Source organism: Camarhynchus parvulus, chromosome 27 (assembly GCF_901933205.1).
Source record: "Camarhynchus parvulus chromosome 27, STF_HiC, whole genome shotgun sequence".
NCBI classification, from domain to species: domain Eukaryota; kingdom Metazoa; phylum Chordata; class Aves; order Passeriformes; family Thraupidae; genus Camarhynchus; species Camarhynchus parvulus.
Genome location: NC_044597.1, coordinates 40,397 through 64,299, shown reverse-complemented (window position 1 = coordinate 64,299; position 23,903 = coordinate 40,397). Strand labels below are relative to the sequence as shown.

At 54.5% G+C, this 23,903-nt stretch overlaps 1 protein-coding gene across 2 annotated transcripts in view; it reads left to right on the top strand.

Moving 5' to 3' along the window:
• MRC2 (mannose receptor C type 2) overlaps positions 1-23,903 on the top strand; it is a 35,391-nt gene continuing 11,488 nt past the window's right edge. Inside the window, exons 1-26 of one of the 2 annotated variants that reach the window (XM_030966353.1) lie at positions 2-214; positions 11,072-11,470; positions 11,746-11,919; positions 12,101-12,265; positions 12,438-12,551; positions 13,258-13,401; positions 13,907-14,095; positions 14,851-15,005; positions 15,269-15,376; positions 17,661-17,776; positions 17,900-18,048; positions 18,165-18,382; positions 18,603-18,745; positions 19,213-19,315; positions 19,404-19,542; positions 19,785-19,820; positions 20,317-20,477; positions 20,792-20,859; positions 21,119-21,219; positions 21,321-21,466; positions 21,878-21,992; positions 22,073-22,236; positions 22,451-22,559; positions 23,010-23,248; positions 23,336-23,504; positions 23,678-23,827. In XM_030966353.1, coding sequence (XP_030822213.1) covers positions 100-214; positions 11,072-11,470; positions 11,746-11,919; positions 12,101-12,265; positions 12,438-12,551; positions 13,258-13,401; positions 13,907-14,095; positions 14,851-15,005; positions 15,269-15,376; positions 17,661-17,776; positions 17,900-18,048; positions 18,165-18,382; positions 18,603-18,745; positions 19,213-19,315; positions 19,404-19,542; positions 19,785-19,820; positions 20,317-20,477; positions 20,792-20,859; positions 21,119-21,219; positions 21,321-21,466; positions 21,878-21,992; positions 22,073-22,236; positions 22,451-22,559; positions 23,010-23,248; positions 23,336-23,504; positions 23,678-23,827 — 3,889 coding nt within the window. In that variant the 5' untranslated portion in view covers positions 2-99. Of the gene's footprint in view, positions 215-11,071; positions 11,471-11,745; positions 11,920-12,100; positions 12,266-12,437; positions 12,552-13,257; positions 13,402-13,906; positions 14,096-14,850; positions 15,006-15,268; positions 15,377-17,660; positions 17,777-17,899; positions 18,049-18,164; positions 18,383-18,602; positions 18,746-19,212; positions 19,316-19,403; positions 19,543-19,784; positions 19,821-20,316; positions 20,478-20,791; positions 20,860-21,118; positions 21,220-21,320; positions 21,467-21,877; positions 21,993-22,072; positions 22,237-22,450; positions 22,560-23,009; positions 23,249-23,335; positions 23,505-23,677; positions 23,828-23,903 lie in introns of both variants that reach the window. The other variant, XM_030966354.1, reaches the window with a different exon arrangement.

Sequence of the window (23,903 nt, the reverse complement as noted above, 5' to 3'; positions counted from 1 at the left end):
TCCTTCTCCCCCTCCCCTCACCCCGCTCCCTGTCCGCGTTCCCGGCTCGGCAGGAGCGGCAGGAGGGGCCCGAGCAGAGCGGAGCGGGCAGCGCCGGGGATGGGGCGCGGCTCAGCGGGACCGCGGTCCGTCTGCTCCTCGCTGTGCCCCCCCCTCCGCGGCCCCCTCTGCTGCCTCCTCGGGCTCCAGCTGGTGCTCGGCGCTGCGCACCCAGGTGGGACCGCGCTCTCCCTCCCTCCACTTTCCCGAGTTTTCTTATCGGGGGGAAAAGGGGGGGCGAGGAGCCAAACCACGTCGAGGAGCCAGACCAGGGCTGGGGGACGCCCCCCCGGCCGGGCTCCCCCGGGGAGTGGGTGGCGGGACCCCGGCGGCGGCGCGCAGGGCGGGGAGGGCCGCCTCGCTCTAACGCGGATCACATCGCTGTGGCTTATTTCCTTGTGGAATGTTTTATTTGCTTTTACTACGGTTTGTTTTACTCCATCCCTCTCCGGTCGTGGTGCTTTCCGCCGCGTTTTGTTTTCTGCAGTTTGGTCGCACCGTGTCTCCCCGTTCCGCCGCGTTTTCACTTCCTTTTATCACTCTTGAGTTTAACTCCCCGCGCCGAGCGGCCACGCAGCGCCGGCCGAGGCCGGCGGAAACGCTTTCGCGGCCGCGAGGGGGGCCAGGGGGGCTCCTGGGCCTAGGGCGGCCCCAGCCCGCTGCACTCCGCAGCCCCTCTCCGGCCCTTTGTCTCTCCGGGGAGGGCAGTTCGCGGAGCGGGAGGTCGGGAAGGGGCCGAAGGGGTTTGTTGGAGCTTGCCGCCCTCTCCCATCCTGACCCACTCCCCTCTCCCGACGTGTTAATCTTATGAAAAAGATTTTCACAAAATCTTTTTTTGATCGGATCGGGGCCCGAGTGTGTATTTGCAAACTTTTTTTTTTTTCTTCTAGTAAGTCTTCACAATAAAGTCAACGGGTTGTATTTTATCTTTTTTTAACCTTCTGAAGGCACTATGAGCCAGACATTGGAGGCTCCTCTTCATGGCCCCTGAAATTGCCGTTTGAGACCCTTTTCATCCCAAGACAATCTAGCCTAGAACTAAAGAACTGCTTTTGGGACTTCCTTGAATTATTTTGGCTCTATTCAGAAAATTTTAAGATTTGAAAAGAAAGCAAAATTGGCTACTTTTGCCTGAGAATAACTGTAATCCCTTGGCCTGTTTTGTCAGAGCACATTTAGCAAATCCAAAGCAGATTTGAAAGTGGCAGCATAGGAACACACTGATCCCCTCTCCCATCTCCCCTTGTGCCCCCCGGGCTTTCCCCTCTCCCCTCCGTTTCACAGTGCCTGGGGCTGAGATGCCTCACTCAAGGGGCAAACCTGGACTTGATGACAGCGGGCAGCAATCCCGTGCCAAGTAAGGGGTCAGTTCTGGCATCAGAGGAGAAACTGCTTGGCTGGGAGATGGAGAAAGTAGGAGGCAATGGGAAAAGAGACCCCTGTACCCTGGGGCACTTGGAAGAGCGGTCAGGGTTTCTGCTGTTTGTAGACATCTCAGCTGGACTTTTCACAGCTGAATTCCTGTTAGACCTCCCCATAATTTACTTGAGGGCTGTGAATTCCTCCTTCTGTGGGCTTTTAGGGGGTTATTTCATTTCAGCAAGGTTTTTCTACCTTTACAGGCTGATTCTGGCTGTTTCATCCCAAAAAATGTCAGTGGGATCCAAGTCTGGCAGTTCTGAGGACAGAGGCACCTCTATCCTGGCCGTGGGGCGGGAGCGGTGGCAGCCGACCCCATGCTGGGCCTGGGCGAGGAACAAGGCGGCTTTCAGCGGCCGCCAGCCCGCAGGGCCATGTCACTCATGCCTTGCTAGTGCTGAGCACCCTCAGCTCTTTCTCCTCCCCATCTCCACTTACAGCTGCTCCTGCCCTGCATCAGCCCTGTTTCAGACCTGGTGGATGAAGGGGGCAGAGGATGGCACCAATGGAGGTGCCACATCCAGGATCCCCCAGCACCAGCTTGGATTGCAGCTCAGAGAGGAACCTTACTGGGAGTTTGGGATCAGGATGGAATAGTCCCAAGAGTTCCTTGTTCACAAGGACGCTTTCAGTGGGGGCCAGCCCAGCAGACAAGCATTGATTCCCCTGGGGAGCTCTTGCTTCTTTGAGAGGTTTGTGCCAAACCCTCACCTCCAGGATAGCCAGAAAGGTGGAGCAGAGCTCTTGGCTGGGGGTTTGGGGCTCCCTGCTGGAATATCTCCTTCAGTTCACCCATCTGTGCAGCGTTATGTGGGCACCCACATACCTTCTCAGGGAAACTGAGGCAGCAGCTGCCATCCTGCCATGGCTGCAGGCAGGACAAGGTCCTTATCTCAATGCGAGGACTTGGTGCTGGATCGACTTCCCGCCTATCCAGTGCTCAGTGTAGGTCCTGCCATGTCAGCTGTGGAGTAAGAGAGAATGCAAAAGGGACCTGGAAAGAAGTTACAGCCTGTAGAGCAAACAGAGCAGCCTTTACATGAATTTCCCCCCCATTTTCCCCTTTCATAATGGAAATAGCTTGCTGAATGGCAAATGCAGTCCCAAGAAATTATATCTCGATCTTCTTCAGACTGGGAGCAGAAAAAGGGGTCAGAGCTAAAACCTGGCAGGGCACAAGGGACAGTGGAGACCTCACCTCCCCACCATTTGCAGCCACAGCAGCACTGGGACTTGGCAGCAGGCTTGGGGATGGGGGTGACAAGAGTGAAAAGAGATTTCATTTAACCTTTCCGTGCAAAACTGTTGAACTGCAAAACTGTCCTCTTCCCCTAAAGCCACCCAGCTGGTATGGGGACCCCAGGTGGTTTCCCATGGGGAGGTGCTCCTTGACAGCGTGTGCAAAGGCATTTTCAGGCATTGAAGTCTTGGTGATGGTTAAAGCCACGTTGCAGATTTTTCTCTCTGGTTTCGTTTTCTCTCTGGCTGGATTTTGCACCTTTCCCTGCAGGCAGAGGCACTCTCTTTAAGTATTACTTCCGTAAGTGTTTTCCAAGGAAACATTTGGCCCCAAAATCAAAGCAAATGTGTGCTGAGAGTGTTATCATCCCTCTGTACTAAATATTTTTTTCCAGATGATAAATCTATCGCAAGAGGCTCTGGTCCCATTGACTCAGTGGGTGCTTGGAGCAGGGAAGCAGGCTTTGGTCCAGCTCTGTTGCACACTAGATCATCATGCTCCAATCAGCTCCATGAATGTGGCTGGATCTTGAGTGGGAGGGGGAGTGGTAGCTGCCCTCCCACCCACTCCAACCCAGCCTAAGCTAGCATTTCCTGATCGGTTGTTTAAGCAATTTGTAATATTTGTTTCTTCACATACAGTGAGGAGCAGGATGTTAATTAATCTGAACTGTGCACAGCTCACAGAGCATCAACATTTTTCTCATTCCTAAGATTGCTTGAAGCCCAAAAGAGACCCACACCAATGCTCTTGTTCTTCAAGAGCCCATCTGTAATTTCTTAAGGATTAGAAGATGATTAGTGGATTGACTTGCAAATTCCTGGGAGCACTCTTTAGTCTGGGAGCAAAGGTTTGGTGGCTTCAGGGGGCACAGAGTATTTTCCATGGGGAAATTATACTACTGGGGAAGGGGCCTCTGACATAATTTTGGACACAAAGCTGGGTCAATGCTGGAACTCCCAGAAGAAATGGGGATGTCTGTCTTCCTCCACTTCTCCACTGCACTTTGTGATGTCGCAATAGGGACGCATATGGGATTTTCCATCTAAAACAGCCTTGTTTGCAGGATGGTGCATAGGTGGAATGGACAGATTGACTTTTCCCATTCCTCTGTCTGAATCCCGACATGGCAGCTTGGGGCTCTGTAGTAAAGGCCCCATTACCCCAGTAATTCCTGGTCTGGAAGTGCTGGGCATGAGGCAGATAAAGGGCAGCCAGTGGGAAGTTTCATGGTAAATATAATTTTAATTAAAAAATATATATGTATGTGGGACACCAGAGACACCCTGGTAGTGTGAATGTTCTTAGGTTTGGTGAATAGGGGTGTCCCTGTCCAGAGACAGTGATACCACTGCTCAGGGAAGTAACATTAGGAGTGGTACTGGAAAAACAATAGAGAAGAAATCTATGGATCTTTCATAATTTTGGGGATAGTTTCTTTAGTAGTTTTGAAATATTTGATAAGTCCTCTGCCAGCTGTGCTGGAAGCACCTTGTCTATGAGGACATGTCAGGGCTGTCCTGCATGTAACATCACACCACTGGCCATTTTGCTGTCCTGGGGGTCTGGGGTGCTGGTGGTTGAGGGAATGGGGACAGTCAGAGGATATGGGGCCAGAGCAGTGCTCAGGGGTGAGTGTCCTGGGAGAGAGCCTTTGCATCTCCCACTATGTTCTTGGTGGAATCCATTGCACTCCTCCATCCTGGCTGGAGCCCATTCGAAGGATAGTGCTGCCTTCATGTCCCTGCATTCCTCTGGTCAGAACCTCTGGGTGAATGCAGCTGCTGCAGGGCTGGAGCCTGGGCCAGGTCTAGGGAGAAATTGGAGAAAATTTCCATCCTTCTGTCCTTTGCTGGGTACTGGAGGGCAGATTCTGGGGCTATTGTCTCCCTTGTGGCCACTGCTGTGGTGAGTCCCTTGGGCTGCCAAGGGACAAGCATCCCTTCTGGAATGCATTCATTCATCTGTGACCCAGGCAGGATGTTGGGAGAATGGGCTTCTTAATGTCCGCAGAGAGGCTGAAGTGAGGTATGGGGCCGCTTTCCGAAACCTTTATGAGACAGCAGGAGCAAGCAGGGTGGTAGGTAGCCGTCATCGTTGCAGCCAAGTAAGGAGCTCATCACATACAGCTCCTACCATATAAACAACAGTTACTCTCTGTCTGCTGGGCCAGCCAAGAGGAGTTTCTCAGCTCCAAGAGCACATCCAGCCTCTCCATACCCTCCATAGCCAAACTATCAGAAGCTTCACTTTCTTCTTTGTAGCAAGAGGTCCTTAACTCCCTGAGGTCTGTTTTTAAAACAAAACAACAACCACCCTCATTTATTCTGGAGCTTGGCTTGGAGCACCCAGAGCTGCTTCTGGCGAGTCTGGCCCCAGCCTAGCCTCAGGGTTGTGCTGTGGGATGTTGGGCATCTTTGCTCATTTGCTGTAAACCTCTAATTTTGGAGTGTCAGGGGTGGGGGTTGTGTCTGCTCTCAGCTCTGGAGCAGACAGGACTGGTGCCTTTCTTGAGCCAGATGTATCTTGGGCCTGCCGGAACGACTGCATTTCCTTCCTTTTTTTTTTTTTTTTTTAAGTCTGAAGTTCCTCTTTCTGGAGTTGCATGGAGTTACCGATGTCAGAGGCAGCTGGAGGTGAGGTAGAGCTGTGATGTCCCTCCTACAGGCTGGGAATGCTCTTGTGTCCCATGATCGCTGGCAGCAGGGGTGCTCAAGCTCTGCTGTTGGGAGCTCCCATGGGCACAGCTGATGCTTTTATCACTGTTTCCCATTCCCAGCCCATAGAAGGATGCACAGGCTTCTTTCCTTTGGCTCAAAATTGGTGCTCTTCATGGCAGTGGCTATGCTTTTTGCTCTTCTCCACACCAAGACTGTAGGCATCAGCCATGCCTGGGCTGACTGCTGGAGCTGGACTTTGCTGGGAACTTCTCTCCAGCAAGGGAATTTTCCTCCAGAGGAATAATTTGTCCAGTAATACGAAATTCAAGATGGAGTTGGGACTTTTCTGTGACCCTGGTGTATCCCTCAGCAGAACTGTCTGGGCATGGTCAGGGGCAGCCCTGGGGTCCTGCCCTCCCAAATGTCACTGGAAGGTGAATTGTCGGGCTGGTGTCTCCCCATTCCAGCAGTTCCTTCTCTTCCTCAGGGCTGTGCAAGCTAGGCCTAGCTGATGCTCTGTCAGGTGAAACTCTCCTGTGTTCCGTGAGCAATGATTTTTGGTTCTTTGTGGAGTCCCAAAATGGCTTGGGTTGAAAGGGTCCTTAAAGACCCAGGGGCACCTTCCACTAGTATGGACTGCTTTAAGCCCCATCCAGCCAGGCCTTGGACATTCCCCGGGGTGGGACAGTCACAGATTCTCTGGGCAACCTGTGCCACCTGTGCCAGGGCCACTCCACCCTCACAGGGAAGAATTTCTTCCCATCTAACTCTGCCCTCCTCCAGCTTAAAACCACTGTCCTGTCACTCCAGGCCCTTGTCGAAAGTCCCTGTCCAGCTCTTCTGGAGCCCCTTTAGGCACTGGAAGGAGCTCTAAGGTCTCTCCGGAAACTTCTCCAGGCTGAACAACCGCAGCTCTTCCAGCCTGACTGCATTTTTTGGTCATATTTTTCTATGTTTTTTTTTTTTTTTAATTTCAGGGGAATTTTTCTTCTCTGCTGCTGATCTTTCCCCCATACTTGGTGCATCCTCACCATGTTTATTGTGAATGAGTTCCCGGTTTCCACAGTTTTTCACTCATCAGGACCATGTGGGTTTCAGAGCCACTGCTCACCCTTGGGCTGCAAAAATGGGCTGAAAAGATGGTGGTTTGGAGTAGGTGGCTTGGGGCTGCTATGCCCTGTTTGCTGGCAGGTGAGAAAAATTACATGAGGAGGTTCAGGCTGAAACGGGGATTTCTTTCTTCACCTTGCAAGTGAAGGGTGGGTTTCTTGCTGCAGGACATTACAGGTAAAACCTTTTCCTGGGCTCACAAATCCAAACAAAGGTGTTAGTAAGCACAGAGGGCTGCAGCCCCTGATGGAGCTCATGAGTCTCAGAGTGCCAGTGGCACCCTGTTTGCTGGCATGGCTAGGGCACCTTGCGGGCTTCAAGGCTTTGCTGCCTTTACCAGCTGGTTTGGAGCAAATCATATCCAGCATGTGCCTGCAGCACAGGAATCTCCGAGAGGGATCCGTCCCTGTGGCTCCGGAGGTGTTCAGCCTCCTGCACAAGCAACTTGGAGCTGTGTTTTCTGGGACATCCCACATAAAGGGGAACCTTGAGTGAGAACAAGGGCAGGGAGCACCTTTCCCAGGGCAGCTGCAGGGCAGGGCTGAGTTCCAGAGGTTTGCAAGAGGCTCTGGCATCACACGGTGCCATGATCACCCTCACAGAGGAGCCAGAGAGGTGGCAGGGGCTGGCAGGGATGTGCTATCAAAGCCTCGCAGCACTGACATGTTGGGGACAGCATTTGCTTTCAGTTGTAACTGAAGCCAGAGCCCTGGAGCTGCTCCAGTCCAGGATAACTGGGGCTGGGGTCCTTTTTTGAATTTGCTCCCTGCTGGTGATAGGAGGGTGGCAAATGCAATGGAGCAGGGATGCTCTGGGTGTTGTGGGTGGCTGAGCTGGAATGTGCTTGGTGCTGGGTGATGCCAAGGATGCCCATCCATGCTGTGCTGCAGGGCTTTCTCTGTCCATTGTCCTTGTGGCCTCTCTCATCCAGTGCTGCCCACAGTCCCCAAAACAGCTGAAAGTTTGTGCAGTTTTCCATATTTGCTTGAGGATGGTAAAGCTGTTGTGGAAAGGGTTGAGCTGAGTTCCTTCAGTTCAGGCTTCCTGCTGGCCAAGAACTTGATTTTTTTGAGTAAGAAAAAGAACCTGGAGCCAGCACAGGGTGTAAAAGCTCCCTTGAGGGCTGCCTCAAAAGATGGCAGCTTCTCCATCCCTGCAGTGTTCGGCCACCAGTGCCAAGGCCAATTTCTCCTGTGGTGCTCAGGCATAAGCACACAGTATTTCCCACGTGGGTGAGGAGAGTGTTTCTGCTGGCAGAGCCAGTGTTCTGCTTTCAGTCCCAGTTCCCCCTGTCCCCACCATCACACTGCCTTATAGCACCAGCTGCTTTCTGTGATCCCACCAGTAGGCTGAAGGCAGCATCCCAGTGGCTGCATGGCTGGAGCAAGACACCATCCTTGATGGAAGTGTGTGGGAATTTGCTTTGCATTCACAAGTCCTCCACAGAGGAGGAGGACCAGGATGTGATGGGTTAGAGCTGCTCCAAGCTGGCCGTGCTCAAAAGAGGGAGGATGCAGGAGGGAGGGACAGAGTGTGCCAATACCAGCCCTAGTTTAATTTTGGTGATTTCAGGCAGATCATCCAGCAGGATTGTGTTTTCCAGTGCTCTTTGTCCTGTGCCAGAGGGCAGCCCCTCTTTGGGAAGGATCTGCAGGTGTTGATGTGATTTGGTTTGCATAACTGGGGGGCGTTTGGAAAGTTCTGCCTGTGTGATTTCAGGTCCACAGGTGGGTACCAAAACCTGAGGAACATCTCTGAAAGGAGTTAGCCATAGCTGTGCCATGGCTACTGAGGGTAATGCAGGACAGCAGGTCGTGAAAGGGATGGGGACATTCCCAGTCTCTTTGGGATGCTCCTCTGGAGCCACCTCCTGCAAGGATTGGGTTTGCTCTGCAGAATACCAGCTTGGGGAAAGGGATTCATTGATCCAAACTTGCCTCCTCCCACCCAACTAAACATCTATCCTGGGGTCAGGAATGCTGAATGCTCCTTTCAGTGCCCAGGAGCTTATCCAAGCACCACTGCCAATGTCATGGACACCACGGACCCAGTCAATTCCCAATTGCATAGAAATAAGGGAAAGAAAGGTGTATTTTTGATGAAACACAGCTTTGCTGCCTTGTGTTGAGCTCATGCGGGTCATCCTCCCCAGCTCCTCCCCAGCAATGCACAGCGAGCAGTTTTGCTGGAAGAACTGAGGGGGATGCCAGGGCTGAGCTGGTGCTGGAGCTTTCCCATTCCTCCATGGTCCTGCAGACACTGGGGACACGCTGCGTGGCCTCTCCTGCCTTCTTTGAGCCAAGGGGCTGAGCTGCTTGCAACATGCAGGAGCTGCCCAAATCCCGTAGCCTATAATTTCCTACCTCCAGCTCTTCTCTTTTTAGAGTAAAATGGTATTTTGTGGTTCTCTGGCCCTGGGCCTGCCCCCTCCAGTCTGGATGGCTTCCTTGAATGCGGTGCCACTGCAGGACCACTCGTGAGTGTGGCCCTTGCGTGGTGCTGCCAGCCCCAGTGTGGCACTGAGCACCCTGACACCGATTCCTGAGCTGCTCCAGGGCTTTTCCAACCTGATACTAATTTTTTCTTGCAAGACAGGGCTCACAGGTGTCCTGTTGCTGATGCTCTCTGTGGTGATGCTCATAGTAGAGCAGCTTTTCTGTTCTAAGGAGCAAAGCACTGGTGTTTGGCTGCTTGCAGAGGAGCCACTGTGGTATCAGGCCCCAGGGAGGCCTCATCCTGCTCCAGTGGGTCACAGCACTGATGCTACATCACCCAAACCTGCTTAAAGACCCCCAGAGCCCTGGTGCTGGAGGGACTTCACTGCCCTCACTGTAGGTGGGGAGGGGAAAGCAATGGGCTGGGTGTGGCATGGGTGGTGCTGGCATGGGGAGAAGGTGTTTGGTGGAAGATGAGTTGGTCTCCCACTGTCCAGGTCGGGATCAGGCCAGTTCCAGCTGGAGAAACACCAGCACCAGCATAAGGAGCCTGAGCTTTGGCCAGCCAGAATCAGCCCTGTCTAGATTTTTGCTTATTTTCTCACTTGACATGATTTTAAAAGTATTTTCAGTGAAATGAAATGTTTCATTGACATGAAATAAATAAATTAATTAAATAAAATTTAATTTTATTAAATTAATTAAATATTAAATAAATATTTAAAATTAAATAAAGCCCTGCAAACAAGCTTCACTTTCGTTCATTTGACATAATCAAAAAAATGTCATCTGGGCTGGGAAAGGGGCCTCTGACATAATTTTGGACACAAAGCTGGGTCGATGCTGGAACTCCCAGAAGAAGTGGAAGTGTCTGTCTTCCTCCACTTTTTTTTCCTTTCACACACAGGGCAGAAAAGTTCTGTGAACCAAGATGTTTGTTGCTTGAATGTGCAGGAGCTGTCTGTAACAACAGAGCTGGGGCAGGGTGAGGTTGTGGGGAAATAAGAAATGAAAACCTTTTCAGCCCAAAAAATTCATATAATGGCAAAAAACCAAAGCAAACCGAAGCTAAATATAGTGGGGCCCGTGAGTTCACTTGGACTTCTGTTGAATGTTTGTGGTGGAAAAAAAATTGATGTCTTATAACAAAGAGTAACAAAAGTGGTGGTGTTGATGTGGTGCTTTAGGAAGATTCTTGCTGGGGTGTTGGGATAAGAAGAGACAGTGACAAGCCCTGAGGTGGCTTATTAGCTTAGAAACATTCATTTGAAGAAATAAAGTGTCTTTTAAACGTGACACATCAGCTGGAGCAGCATGTCCCAGCAAAATGTCTGGGATTTACTGGTTTATGCAGGTTTTGGGATAAAGTCACATGGTGGGGGTCAGGGAATTTTCTTGGGGAATCAAGGTTGCCCTGTGGCAGCAGGCAGGACTGTGGGATGTGTGTGGAGTTACGGTTGATCTCGGCCTGTCTTCCCTCATCAGCTGAACCTCTGTCTGCTGGCAGCAATTCCCCTCACTTGGCTTCCACCTCCCAGTGCGTGGGCTGGGATTCCAAAGGGTCCTGACATGACATTTTGTATTTGCAGGGACTGGGGCTGTGCAGGCATTTTCCTTCACAGGATGGGAGACCTTCCCCAGCAGTTCCTGTTTGCTCCATAGTTTTTAGCAGGTCCCCAGACACACATAGCAGTGATGGATGTGCTATTTCCCTGCTCTGTTTTTCTCCGCCTGGAGCAGATGGCTGGTTCCAAAGCCATTGGCTTCTCAGCACTGGCATCATGGCAATGCCAGGGAATGCTGCAGCCAACTGCTGCCCATGGGAGGTCAGTTTTGAACAGCTCTAACGATGCAGTTGGAATGGGCGAGCACTTTGTGCTGGCTCCGATGCCCAAGAGCCACCCTTGGTGATGCCGCAGTGGATACAGACACCCACCTGTTTCACTCTGCCCAGAGCCCACCAGCGGGAATAGGCACTGGGGCAAACCCTGAGTCAGTGCTGAAAGGAAGTGGTGGTCCCCAGCATCCCAGGTGCTGTGTCCAGGGATGCATGCCAAAACTTGCTTTGCACAGAGCCAGAATATCCTGTCAAGAGTCAGGGCCATGCGTGGCACATAATGAATCTCACCCAGCGATGCTTTCACCCTTTCCATTTGTTCTCTCCCCAGACTCCAAAGTCTTTCTCATCTACAACACGGGCACGCAGGGCTGCCTGGAGACCAAGGACTCGCTGGTGCGACTGGCCAAGGGCTGCAACACCAGTTCCCCAGCCCAGGAGTGGAAATGGGTCTCCCGAAATCGCCTCTTCAATGTGGGGGCCATGCAGTGCCTGGGAGTATCATGGCATGGGACCAATGCCACAGCAGGGCTGCGCCTCTTGGCCACCTATGAGTGTGACCGCGAGTCAGTCAACATGCGCTGGAGCTGCCGTGGGCTCGGGGAGCAGCTCTCACAGCATCTAGGTGCCCGCCTGGGCAATTCCTCCTTGGACAGGGGGGACCAGGTGCATGGTTCACAGTGGAGGACGTATGGCACCGAGGAAGATCTGTGCTCCATGTCCTACTCTGGTAATGCCTCCTTGGGCATTAGTGTTTTCCTGTAACTCAAACCAACCACAAAATGTGAGCTGAGGCTGTGGTGCTGCAGCAGCTGGGTCCTGCCTGGGAAGCTCAGTCCCAGCTTGTTGGAGCTGCAGAACCAGGCAGGATCAGGGCGATGGGGAGTGGGAAGCCTCCGGGCATGGCATAGCCCCCCACACTGGGCCAACCTGCACCCCTCACCCCAAATCTCCCTCCAGCCCCCATAGACACATCCTCAAGCAAGGCCTCCTCTTTTCCCTCAGAGATTTACACCATCCAGGGCAACTCCCATGGGAAGCCCTGCACCATCCCCTTCAAGTACGACAACCAGTGGTTTCATGAGTGCACCAGCACAGGACGGGAGGATGGGCACCTCTGGTGTGCCACCACCCAGGACTATGGCAAGGATGAGCGGTGGGGCTTCTGCCCCATAAAGAGTAAGTGGGGAGACACATCCCATGGAAAAAAGCAAAAACCCCAAGCCCTCTCTTAGGGACTTCCAGGCTTCTCGTCTCCCCCTGCGAGCAGTCTGCAGTGCCAGAGCAGCATGTTGTTGGGGTTTATTGGGTTATTGGGGGTTTTCTTGTGTCTGTGTTGGGTGTTTGCTCATCCCCACAGGCAATGACTGTGAGACGTTTTGGGACAAGGACCACCTCACAAACAGCTGCTACCAGTTCAACTTCCAGTCGACCCTGTCATGGCAGGAAGCCTGGAATAGCTGTGAGCAGCAAGGGGCCAACCTGCTGAGCATCACAGAGATCCATGAGCAGACCTACATCAATGGTGAGATTCTGGCAGCCTATCTGTGTACTCCTCATCTGGAGCAGAGCTGATGGCAACGTGGGCATTGCCACTGCCAGTTTGCTCTGCTTGCCCCAGGTTTGGGGGGGTGACAAGCTGGGGACTGAGCTGGGCTGGGGGACTGATTCTGCCCCGCTGGCTGTGTTGGCTCTAGGTCTGTTGACTGGGTACAGCTCCACGCTCTGGATTGGCCTGAATGACCTGGACATCAATGGAGGCTGGCAGTGGTCAGACAACTCGCCCCTCAAGTACCTCAACTGGGAGAATGGTGAGACAGGGGAGGTTGTGGTGGTGATGGGGCTTGAGGAACACCCAGTGATCACCAGAGGTGGCTCCGTGGAAGGGGAGGTGGCCCAGGCTGCTGCAGGGTATCCCCTTGCTGCATGGGGACAGAGAACCCTAGGGGCCTGTGTAACAACCTGGGACATCTGTGGAGCTGGAGCAGGGACACAGGGTGCTAAGGGGGAATTGGCCCTCTGCAAACATTCGTTGACCCTGTGGATAACGTGGATTGTCATTCCTTGTTTGGTGGGTTGCTGCATCCCTGCTTCATGCTGGAGTGTGGCTGAGGAATGGTTCCCAGCTGCAGACACCCATCCCTAACCCTGGGGTTCTCAGAGGGAAGAGGGCCCATTGATCATGCCTGGTGCCATCACTCAAAGGCACTTGGGGGAAAAGTGATACTCATGGAGTAGGTTTGAGGACAGGTGGGAGAAATTCAGGTCTGGTATTTTGACCCCTTGACTGCTATTGACATTTCCAGGTAAAACAGTGACCCTTTGGGTTCTTGTGCATTGAGGCACTATAAATAATTCTGGGCGCTATAAATAATCCTGGGGTGATGTATTCGTCATGCAAAATAACAAAATAAAAGGGGTTTTAAAGGTGTTGAAGCCGGGAGAGCTGCATTGGCGGCTCTGTCCTGACTCCTCCTTATCCCCAGTAGCCTGTCCCCTCCTTATCCCATTCTCCAGACCAGCCCGACAACCCCAGTGAGGAGAACTGTGGGGTGATTCGCACCGAGTCATCCGGGGGATGGCAGAACCGTGACTGTGGCATCGCCCTCCCCTACGTCTGCAAGAAGAAGCCCAATGCCACGGCTGACCCCTTCCTGACGGGTGAGTAGGGGATGACCAGCATTGGGAATGGGCAGCTCTATAACCCATCTGGTGCTCCCACTCCAGCATGGTCGGGGGATGCTGCCCCTATAGGTGCCCGTGGTATCCTTAGCTTGCTGGTGTCCTAGGTGTGCAGAGCAGGGCTTGAGCTCCCTAGATTTAGGAAAAGTCATCCCCAAGGAACATTTACAAGAAGTGCTTTATGCCATTCCAGGTTGGGTGGTAAGGGAGGGATGGAGAGCAGCTTGTCCCCGTGGTCCCCAGGGGAGGGGATGCTCTCTGCTCTGCCCTCATTCTTCTGCAGACAGAGGGATTTTGTTTGGTCCCTGGAGCTCTGAAGACACGATTCCCGCACCTTGCACTGCCTATTATATTTTGGCCGTGGCTTTCCCACTGCGGCTTTGGCTTTGCCTGCTGAGCACCCTTAGGACTGCAGTCCTTTCCCTTCCAAGGAGAGGGCTGGATAGCTGGGCAGGAACCCTCAGGCTGCTTTGTGTCCTGCCAGACTCATGGTCAGAGGTGAAGGTGGACTGTGAGCCCAGCTGGCAGCCCTTCCAGTCCAACTGCTACCGGCTGGTAGGAGAGAAGAAGAGCTGGCAGGAGGCGAAGAAGACCTGCCTGCGGAGCGGGGGTGATTTGGTCAGCATCCACACGCTCTCTGAGCTGGAATTTGTCACCAAGGAGATCAAGCAAGGTAAGAGGAGCTTTCTGTGCCAGCAGCCCCTTTCCTGTCTTATGGGGTCCATGGAAAAGTCCCTGGATGTGCTGGAGGCTGCAGAGCTGACTTTGTGCTTGTGCAGGGAGAAGAGGTCCCAGGCTGGGAGGTGCTGTGTTCCCTGGAGGAGCCCATGGTCTGGGTGCATCCTCCATCCAGCAAATATAAAAGCTGTTCCCAGAGCCTGCATGCTAAGTCAAAACTACACAGCTGCAGCTGGGAATAGTGCTAGTCCCAGCTAGTTAATGTAGGAAAAGATGGGAAAAAATTCCTGCTGGAGTTGCTGGAAGGGGCCAGCAAGGAGGTATAGGAGAGTGGAGGAAGGAGAGGAAATACTGCTGCCCCCAGGCTGGGAGCAGACTGGGATGTGCTGGAAAGGAATGGTTGAAAACCCGTAGTTCACTGGACCTGAGCTTACAGTCCTGGACTTGTACTCCCATACTGCTAGCCCCTCTCTGAAAGCTGCAGGCAAATGTCCCTGTGTTTCCCACTCTGTGGGTCCGTGTCCTTTTAATTTCCTACTCCAGGGGTCCATCCTTGCAGACAGGAGCTGCCCTGCCCTGTCCTGCCCTCTCCTGCCCGCTGGCACAAGGAGTTCAGAGCTGAGCCCTGAGTGGGTTTTGGCAGATGCTGGTGCAGAGACCAGTTCCACATAAGGGCTGAGGTCATGGGGGGTTCTGCACAGGGTCAGCCAGGAGGACCGAACTTCACACCCTCCCTTCCTGTCCTGGCAGATGTGGAGGAGCTCTGGATTGGTCTAAATGACCTCAAGCTGCAAATGAACTTTGAGTGGTCAGATGGGACACCTGTGAGGTTCACGTACTGGCACCCCTTTGAGCCTAACAACTTCCGTGACAGCCTGGAGGACTGTGTTACCATCTGGGGACCGGTGAGAACCTGGAGGGGATGGGGGTTATCCTGTACCTCTGCAGGGAGCACTGCAGCATCCTCATTGCTGAGGAAGGCATTCCTCAGGGAGTGTCTCCAGCTGGGTTCAGCCCAGCTCATCTGAGCCATTGGGATCTGTTTCGTCATCATTGGGGATTTGGTGTAGGGAAGTAAAGTCTTTGGACCCAATGTAGGGATGAAGGGGCTGGGACATTCCCCACGCTGTGAGATGGGCTCATTGCCACTTTTTTTACCATCCTGCAGGAAGGGAGGTGGAATGACAGCCCCTGTAACCAGACCCTGCCCTCCATCTGCAAAAAGCCTGGTCGGGTGAGCCAGGAGAAGGAGGAGGATGACCACGGGTGCCGAAAGGTGAGTGGCACATGGGGCAGCAGTAGTTCTGGCTGCTCCACGGTTCTGCATGGTGCTTGAGGCTTCAAGGGGACCTTTCCCTAAAACCATTTTGGGGAACCCTGATGAGCAGCACCCAGAGCAGCTGGTCTGTGCTGGAGCATTCTGGGGCTGCTGAGCCCCTCGCTGCCATGGTAGAGGAGTCCATGGGAAGAAATTGGGACACAAAACACATGCATTTGGGCACATTGTCCAAGACTCTTCCCCATCAGGCAGCCTTGGCTGCCAGCAGGGATGTTAATTTTATCTGCCCTTCCCTCTTTTTGTGCCAAAACACAGGAGCACGTGGGAGCCTGGCAGGGTGGAGGTGGCTGCCTGCCCTACACCTTGACAAGATGGCAGGTTGCCTCCTCCAGGCAGGGCATGGGCAGTTTGGGGACACGAATCCAGCAGATTCTCACTCAGCCTGTGCCCTGCCTCGGTTTCCCCAGCCGTTGCACAGGGCTGAAGCCGGCCTGTTCCCATGCTTGCTGGGAAGTGGTTTTTGTGGTTCTCTGCAAAGCCTCCAAGCACTGAGTCTGGCAGCAGTGTGGCTCTTGAACCTCTCCCAGCCTTTCAGAGCTGGCCAGCGTGCTTGCGCCCTGCCTAGCAAGCAGCCACTCCAGGCCAGCTCCCAGAGGTGCTGCTGGGCTCCTCCCTTGTCCTTGCCCCATTTCAAGCAGCGGCTTGGCTATGCCAGAGCCGGGAGAGCTGCCATGCAGAGCCCGATCTGGGGGCGACCAGACATAGCTGGAAGAGCCTCCGTGTCCACAGGTACTAGGGATGAGACACGCAGTTGCAGAGTTCTGCTACCATGCATCTGTGTGTCCCCAAATCGGTCCTGAGGACTCCCTGTTGAGATTTAACTCCCTCCTGGCTCTCCAGCCCCAGTCTTAGCTTGGCCTTGGGTGCCCAGCAGAGATGCACTGGGAAACAAACTGTGAGGGATAAATGAACCAGTGAACCAATGCAAGGGACAAATTAACCAAGAACCATCCTTCCTCTACTTACTCATTCTCAATGAGGACTTTTGCCACCCAGAGGCAGAAGCTGGTGGAGAGGAGGCACATCTTGCTCAGGCATTTGGTTCTATCCACTCCAGCCACTGCGCTGGTTTTTCATGGTGGTCTTGCTGCTTTTTCCCCCTTTAAAAAAATCTCCTTTAATTCAGGAACAGCCTTAAAAAGGAAGCAGTGAAGTATAGAGGTTTGGGCAATGGGAAAGGCAGATCAGGAGGGATGTGGGGCACACTGGAGTTGGAAGCTGGAGGCAGCACTTGGGGTTGGGGATCCTGTCCTGGTCCTCTTTTAGATCACAGGGAGTTGTTGTGGTGCTGTATGTGGGAGTGCACCCTTGGGGTATTAGGGGTGCTGAGGCTGGTGCTGGTTGAGGACCCATCTGGAGACATTGCATTGTCCCAGGACAGGCCTCCTTTCTTGGTTGCTCAGTTGCATCCATGCTGTTCCAGAGGGACCCAGTTTATGGGTCTGTACCTGGATTTGCCAGCTTCGGAGAAAGGCTGTAGGAGCAGGAACTTGGAGGAAAAACTGGGATTTGCGGTTGTTTTAATTTCCCAAAGCTGCTCTCCTGCTTCCTTCCCCACTGTGCTGATGACACTGCATATGGCCTGTGCCCCCACTGTCCTTCCAATGCCCGGGGGACCCAGGAGTAGAACCCTACTGATGCTTCCCCCTTCCAGAGGGTCCGTGAGCCTGGAGCCACTTGGCTGCTTGGCTGAGCCACTTCACTCTTGTGAAGGGTGTGTGTCCCCTCTTGCAGATGAGCCCCCATGTCCCTCCTGACTCTGCCACCCCCAGGGCCACCCTGCTCCCTGCTCTGGCAGAAAACAGACACTATTGTGTCTCCAACCCCGGAGAGACTCCAACATCAACAAGGCGGGGGATTAAAGCTGGCTGCGGTGGTACTTTCTTTGGACTCAGTCCTGCAGTGTAAAGAGGAGGATTGTGTTCCCCTGCCTGCTCCCTGGCCGGGGCTTGACACTGGCAGGGAGAGCTGTTTCCCCAGCTTTGAAGCTGCCTGGGTGTTTGTTTTCCCTTGTAGCCATGTCCTCTGGGGCCAGGGGCTTGTTGAAGCTCAAAGCTGAGTGGGGTCAAGCTGGGGCAGCTGGGGGCAGGAGACCTCCCAGGAGAAGGCAGAGGCAGTGGTGGGGAACTTGGGATGTTGCTCTCGTGCCCTGGGGTTGCTCCCATCCTTCTGGGGAGGTCCAGGTGGGCAGTGGTGGATGTTCCCTGTCACCCGTCTCCAGGGCTGGAAGTGGCACAGCCCATCCTGCTTCTGGCTGGGCGAGGACCGTGTCCCCTACAGTGACGCCCGCAAGATGTGCTCTGACTACAGCTCTACGCTGGTTACCATCACCAGCAGGTCAGTGCCATGCCAGTGGTGGTGGGTTTGCCCCAAAACAAGCCCTGCAAGGAAGTGACTTCCAAGGGCTGGAGCATCATGGGCAGCTTAGTGTGGACGATCCCACTCTCACTGTCCCTCCAGGTTCGAGCAGGCATATGTGAGCAGCCTCATCTATGGCTGGGATGGGGAGTATTTTTGGACAGCTCTGCAGGACATCAATGAGACAGGCGCATTCCACTGGCTGAGCGGTGATGAGGTGACGTACACTCACTGGAACCGCAACCAGCCCGGTAAGGGATGGGGGTGGGATGAGGACTCTCCCTTCATGGAGGGCAGGGCTGGCACTGCCCCCCAGAACAGTCCAACTCTAAGGCTGGCATCTCCCCTCCTCTCATGAGCACTCCAGGTTACAACAAGGGTGGCTGCGTAGCCCTGGCCACCGGCAGCTCCATGGGGCTGTGGGAGGTGAAGAACTGCAGCACCTTCAAGGCTAAGTACATCTGTCGACAGAACTTGGGCACCCCAGTCAATCCTGAACTGCCCAGTCCTTTCCCCACGCCCAGCCTCACTGCCACCTGCCCCCCAGGATGGAGCTCCAACCCCAAACTTCGTCACTGCTACAAGGTGAAGGGGGGTTGGATAGATTGGTGTGGGGACGCACATGCCTCCCCAGTGCAGGGGAGTGAAGGGGCACATTTTGCTGCTTGCAAGAGGCACTCCACAACTCTGGCTGGGGCTGGATGGCAGCACTGTGTCCTGGGACATGGCTGCCTGCAGGTTGGAACAGGGCTCTGCTCCTGTTCTGCTGTTGAGCCCCCCATGCTGTGGGTTTTTCCTTTCCCAGGTATTCAACTTTGAAAAGCTGCAAGAGAAGAAGACGTGGATCGCTGCACAGGAATTCTGCCGGGAGCTGGGAGCCCAGCTGCTCAGCCTAGGCAGCTATGAGGAGGAGCATTTTGTTGCCAACACTCTCAACAAGATTTTTGGGTGAGAGGCTGGGGGCATCAGTGTGTGTCCCACTGCTGGTGTGTGCTTGCCACAAGCCCACAGCCCTCCTGGTGGTCTAGCACATGTGAGTGGATGGATGGATGGATGGATGGATGGATGGATGGATGGATGGATGGATGGATGGATGGATGGATGGATGGATGGATGGATGGATCTCTCTGAGCACAGACCAGTCAGTGTACAGAAGGTGCATCAGTTGGTGTGGTTAATGTGGGAGATGCGCAGGAAGTTCAGTGTAATTTGGGGATGGAGCTTGGGTTTAAAGCAGCTCCAGTCCTGAGATGGCATGCCTGTTATCCCAGTTCCTATCTTCAGGTATGTAGGGATGGCAGGCTTTGAAAACAAACAGAAAAAGCCTTGATTATAAATATATATTTGTATATAAGAATAAACCCCTCTGGTTTGAAGGGGGTTGTGTACTCACATGTCCCCCTGGGTCCCCATAGGGAGTCAGAACCGGAGCTCCATGAGCAGCACTGGTTCTGGATTGGCCTGAACCGGCGGGACCCTGCTGGGGACCAGAGCTGGAGGTGGAGCGACGGGCTGGGGGTGAGTCCAGGGGGCATTTGAGTTGTGGGAGGGACGAATCTGGTGCTGGTGGAAAGGACCAACACTGCCCATCTCTCTCAACCCCCAGTTTTTCTACCACAACTTTGACCGCAGCAACTATGATGATGATGACATCCGGAGCTGCACAGTGCTGGATCTGGCCTCCCTGCAGTGGATGCCAATGCAATGTGAAGCCCAGCTGGACTGGATCTGCAAACTGCCCAAAGGTACTGGCAAAGGGGTCCCCAAACCCATCAGCTGTGACTGACCTGGAGGAGCACGGGCTGTAGGGTGGTGGAATCCTTGAGAAGAGGGAGGTTGATTCCTAATTCAGGGACTGGGAGAGGTACTGTCACTTCTGGGGGAATTCAGGAGGGGCCGTTGTAGCCCATGGATGGTTTGCAGAGAAGCATCCATGGGAGCATCCCAGTCTGCACCCCACTGACACCTTCTCTTGCCCTTTCTCCAGGTGTCGATGTGAAGGAGCTGGAGATCACAACCCAAGGTATGTTAGCCACAGCCTTTTGACACAGTCACAGAATATTTTGAGTTGTAAAGGACCCACAAGGACCATTGAGTCCAGCTCCTGGCCCTGCACCCCAGCAATCCCACCCTGTGCTTGAGAGTGTTGTCCAAATGCTGCTTGAGCTCTGGCAGCCTTGGAGCCGTAGTTACTGCCCTGGGGAGCCTGTTCCGTGCCTGACCACCCACTGAGGGAAGAACCTTTTCCTGACAGCCAACCTCAACCTCTCCTGGCTCAACTTCAGATCATGCGTAGACCACCTGATGTCTTCAATGGGTGTCTGCTGCAGTGTTATTAAGAGGAGGATGGATCCTGGGCAGGGTTGTGGGAGGGAGGGGAACCCAGGCATCCCGCTGCAGCTCTGTTGCAGGAGAGGGACAAAAGCAAAGCAGCTCAATAGACAGATATGTGGGTGTCCTGTCAGAGTGACCATGGCAGGGGTGTCAGCTTCAGTGTGAGGTCTGGTCTGTGCCTGCAGGCAGCAAAGAGTGGGTGAAGTACCAGGAGGCCGAGTACAAGTTCTTTGAACACCACTCAACATGGCTGCAGGCAAAGCGCATCTGCAGCTGGTTCCAGGCTGAGCTGACGTCAGTGCACAGCAAGGCTGAGCTGCACTTCCTGGGCCAGAACCTGAAGAAGGTACCAAGGGGACAGGAACTTCCAGGGCACTGGTGGCCATGGGCTCTGCTACCTTGTGGGTGCTCTTCCTTGCCTTCTTTCACCCTTTTCTGGAGGGACCATATTTGGGGGTGCTAGGCTTTGCTGGGTCATGATGGATTTGTGTGGTGGCTGGTCCTGATGCCTAGGAGTGGGTTTGGGGCTTAGCAAAGTGATGTTTTTTGCCTTGCTTTTGCAAGCTGGGGAAGGGTGTCTTATCCCCATGGCAGCCTCAGTTGCCCCCAAAGACTCTCCAGTCCCTGAAGGGCATTGATATGTCCTCTCTGGGCATGCAGTTCTCCAGGGGCCAGGAGCAGCACTGGTGGATTGGGCTGCAGACCTATGAGAACGACGGGAGGTTCAAGTAAGTCACAGCCACTGTATCCCTGGACGTCCCTACCCTACCGTGCCTATGACATCCCCATACCACTATGTCCCTGGACACTACTGTCCCCACGTCTCAGAGTGCTGTGACTCAGCAGCTGCATCTCAGGGGTCTCATCCTGGGGTGCTGGGCTGGAGATTCCTCATCCAAGAGGGTAGTGGTGGAAAACACTCCCAGTTAGGGCATTCAAGTGGTCCTATTCACCAAGTCACCGCTCATCTTCCTGATGCTGTTCCAGGTGGTCTGATGGGTCCCTCCTCAACTTTGTCTCTTGGGCACCAGGCAAGCCTCGGCCCATCAGCAAGGACAGGAAGTGTGTGTACATGACCGCCAGCCGAGGTGAGAGCAGGGCAGGGCAGGGCTCCACATGAGGCTCTGAGTGGCTGGGGCACTGGTACCGGTGCAGAGGGGCATCATGCCCAGCCTGTCCCTTCTCACAGAGGACTGGGGGGACCAGAAGTGCATGACAGCGCTTCCTTACATCTGCAAGCGAAGCAACGGGACAGCTGTGAAGCCTTCTCTCTTTCCGGTACCTGCTGCCACAAGTGGAGGCTGTCCCCAAGGCTGGCTGCCCTTCCTCAGCAAGGTGCCACTGGAGGGAGAGGGGACAGCAGGATGGGAGAGGGGATGGCAGGATGGAGAGGTGATGGCTACTTCCTAGTCTTCCACCAGCCCTGCGGAGGCACAGGGTGGATGGCTGCAAAATGGGAGGATGGAGATGTCTGCACATGTTTTGTGGGGAGTGCTGGGGGGTGCATTTACAGGGATGCTGGGAGACATACTGTGGGATGGTGAAGGTGAGGTGTGTGCACAGGTTTGCCAGGAGAGATGTGGAAGGGCCAGAGGGGTTGGGGGGTGGCCCGCATGAGGGTGTGAAGGGGAGAAGGACCATTGTAGCAGAATGGGGCTGCAGAGGGTGGCTGAGTGGGGAGGGTGCAAGGCTCAGGGTTGGGGTCAGCTGCACCTCCTGGCCCATCCTGTACCCCTGCCTCTGCAGTGTTTCAGCTTCAATGGCCACAACAAAGGCGAGATAGTGAAGTGGCCAGAGGCGAAGCAGTTGTGTGAGAACCAGGGCGGCATCCTGGCCACCATTGACAGCCCCCTGGAGCAGGGTAGGTCTCCTCTGCCCCACCACCCCACCAGGGTTCTATCTGCCAGGGGTGGTCCTCAGCATCTCACCTGTCATTTGCAGCCTTCATCACATCCATGCTGCCCAACATCTCCTTGGACCTCTGGATTGGCCTGCATGATGCCCAGGGGGAGTTCCAGTGGGTGGAGGGGGAACCGCTGCGGCACGTGAGCTGGGCACCTGGAGAGCCCTCAGGCTGCAGCTCCTCCAGCCCCAATGACAAGCCGGTGAGGGAGATTCCCCATAGCACCCCCTTCCCTCAGGAAGGTCCCACAGTGCCAGGCCCAGCCTTGGAAAAGGAAAGATTTGGTGGGCTGGGGTGGCTCTCCAAGGGCAGTGCAGGATGCAGCCCTGCATGGTGGGGGTTTCTGGCATGGGAATCTCTGCGGTGTAGGACAACAGTGCTAAGAGCAGTGCTGACCTTGTGGTTTGGCTGTGCAGACCAACTGTGTTGTGGTGTGGCATGGCTCACCCCCCCTCTTCACGGGACGCTGGGATGACCGGAGCTGCCTGGAGGAGAAACATGGCTATGTCTGCCAGCGGAGCATAGGTAGGAGGGGGATGATGGGACAACCCCAGCTCCCTTGGCTGAGGATCTGTCACTGCCACCCTGGTGCCTCATGCTGTGATGGGACTGGGGAACCTGGGGCAATGGGTTTAGCTTGAGGAGACGGGCTTAACTTAGGCAGGTGGGTCCCTGATCCCAGCCTTTTGTGCGACAGCTCCAAAGCTGTGCACACCAACCTGGCTCAGTGTGTCCCCACAGGGATGTGCATCCTGGTGGACAGCTCCTAGGTGGGGGTGGTGCTAGGGTGTCTCTGCTTGTCGTTCCTGAGGATGTCCCTCTGCCCTTCCTAGTTGCACCAGGATGTCGCCAGGTGCAACCAGCACAATACTGCCAGGGACAGACTGGCCTGGGTAGGGATGGACAAAAGGGTGACCCACCTGGGATGCAGGAACGTCCTCCGTGCCCTCTGACCATGTCTCTTTTCTCCTCCAGACCCGTCCCTGAGCCCTGTGCAGGCACCATTTCCCCCTTCTCCTACTGGCACCCTCTTTTACCACAACAGCACTTACCGCATCCTGCAGAAACCCCTCAGGTGGCATGAGGCGCTGCTGCTCTGCGAGACCCTCAATGCCACCCTGGCCACCATCTCCAACCCCTACAGCCAGGCCTTCCTCACACAGGCCATCACCAGCCTGCAGACTCCGCTCTGGATTGGGTTGGCCAATGATGAGGTGAGGGAAGGGGGCAGGCACCTGGGGCATGGGTCCCCAGAGGGATCACAGCAGCTTCCCAGGCACCTCCTCCCTGTGTTGTTCCAGGGAGGCCGGAGCTACTTGTGGCTGACGGAGGAGAATCTCATCTACACTAACTGGCAGGATGGGGAGCCCCAACAGATCACTGGCTGCTCCTACATGGACATGGACGGGAGCTGGCGCACAGCTGGCTGTAACACCAGGCTGCAGGGGGCCATCTGTCAGTTCCAAACAGGTGCTGGCCAGGGGGCCTGGGGTAGTCTGGGTGGGGTGTGACCAAGGGTTGGAGACGGCATCCCACCAGGGACCTTCTGGAGCATGTCCATGTGGGTCTGGGTGCCCCAGTGTGCTCTGGGACCCCAACATCCTATGCCCCACCATATCTTTAATGTACCATCTGCTTCCCAGGTCACCCCCGCATGCACAAGTGGACCTACAGTGGCAGCTGTCCCAAATCGCTGGAGGACTCGTCCTGGATCCCCTTCCGGGACCACTGCTACACCTTCCACATGGAGATCACTCTTGGGCAGAAGGATGCCATGAAGAGATGCCAGAAAGGTATGAGGGAGCTGGGGTGGTAAAGGAGGGTGATGCATCCTTGGAAATGGAAAAGAGTGGGATTCCCCAGGATGTT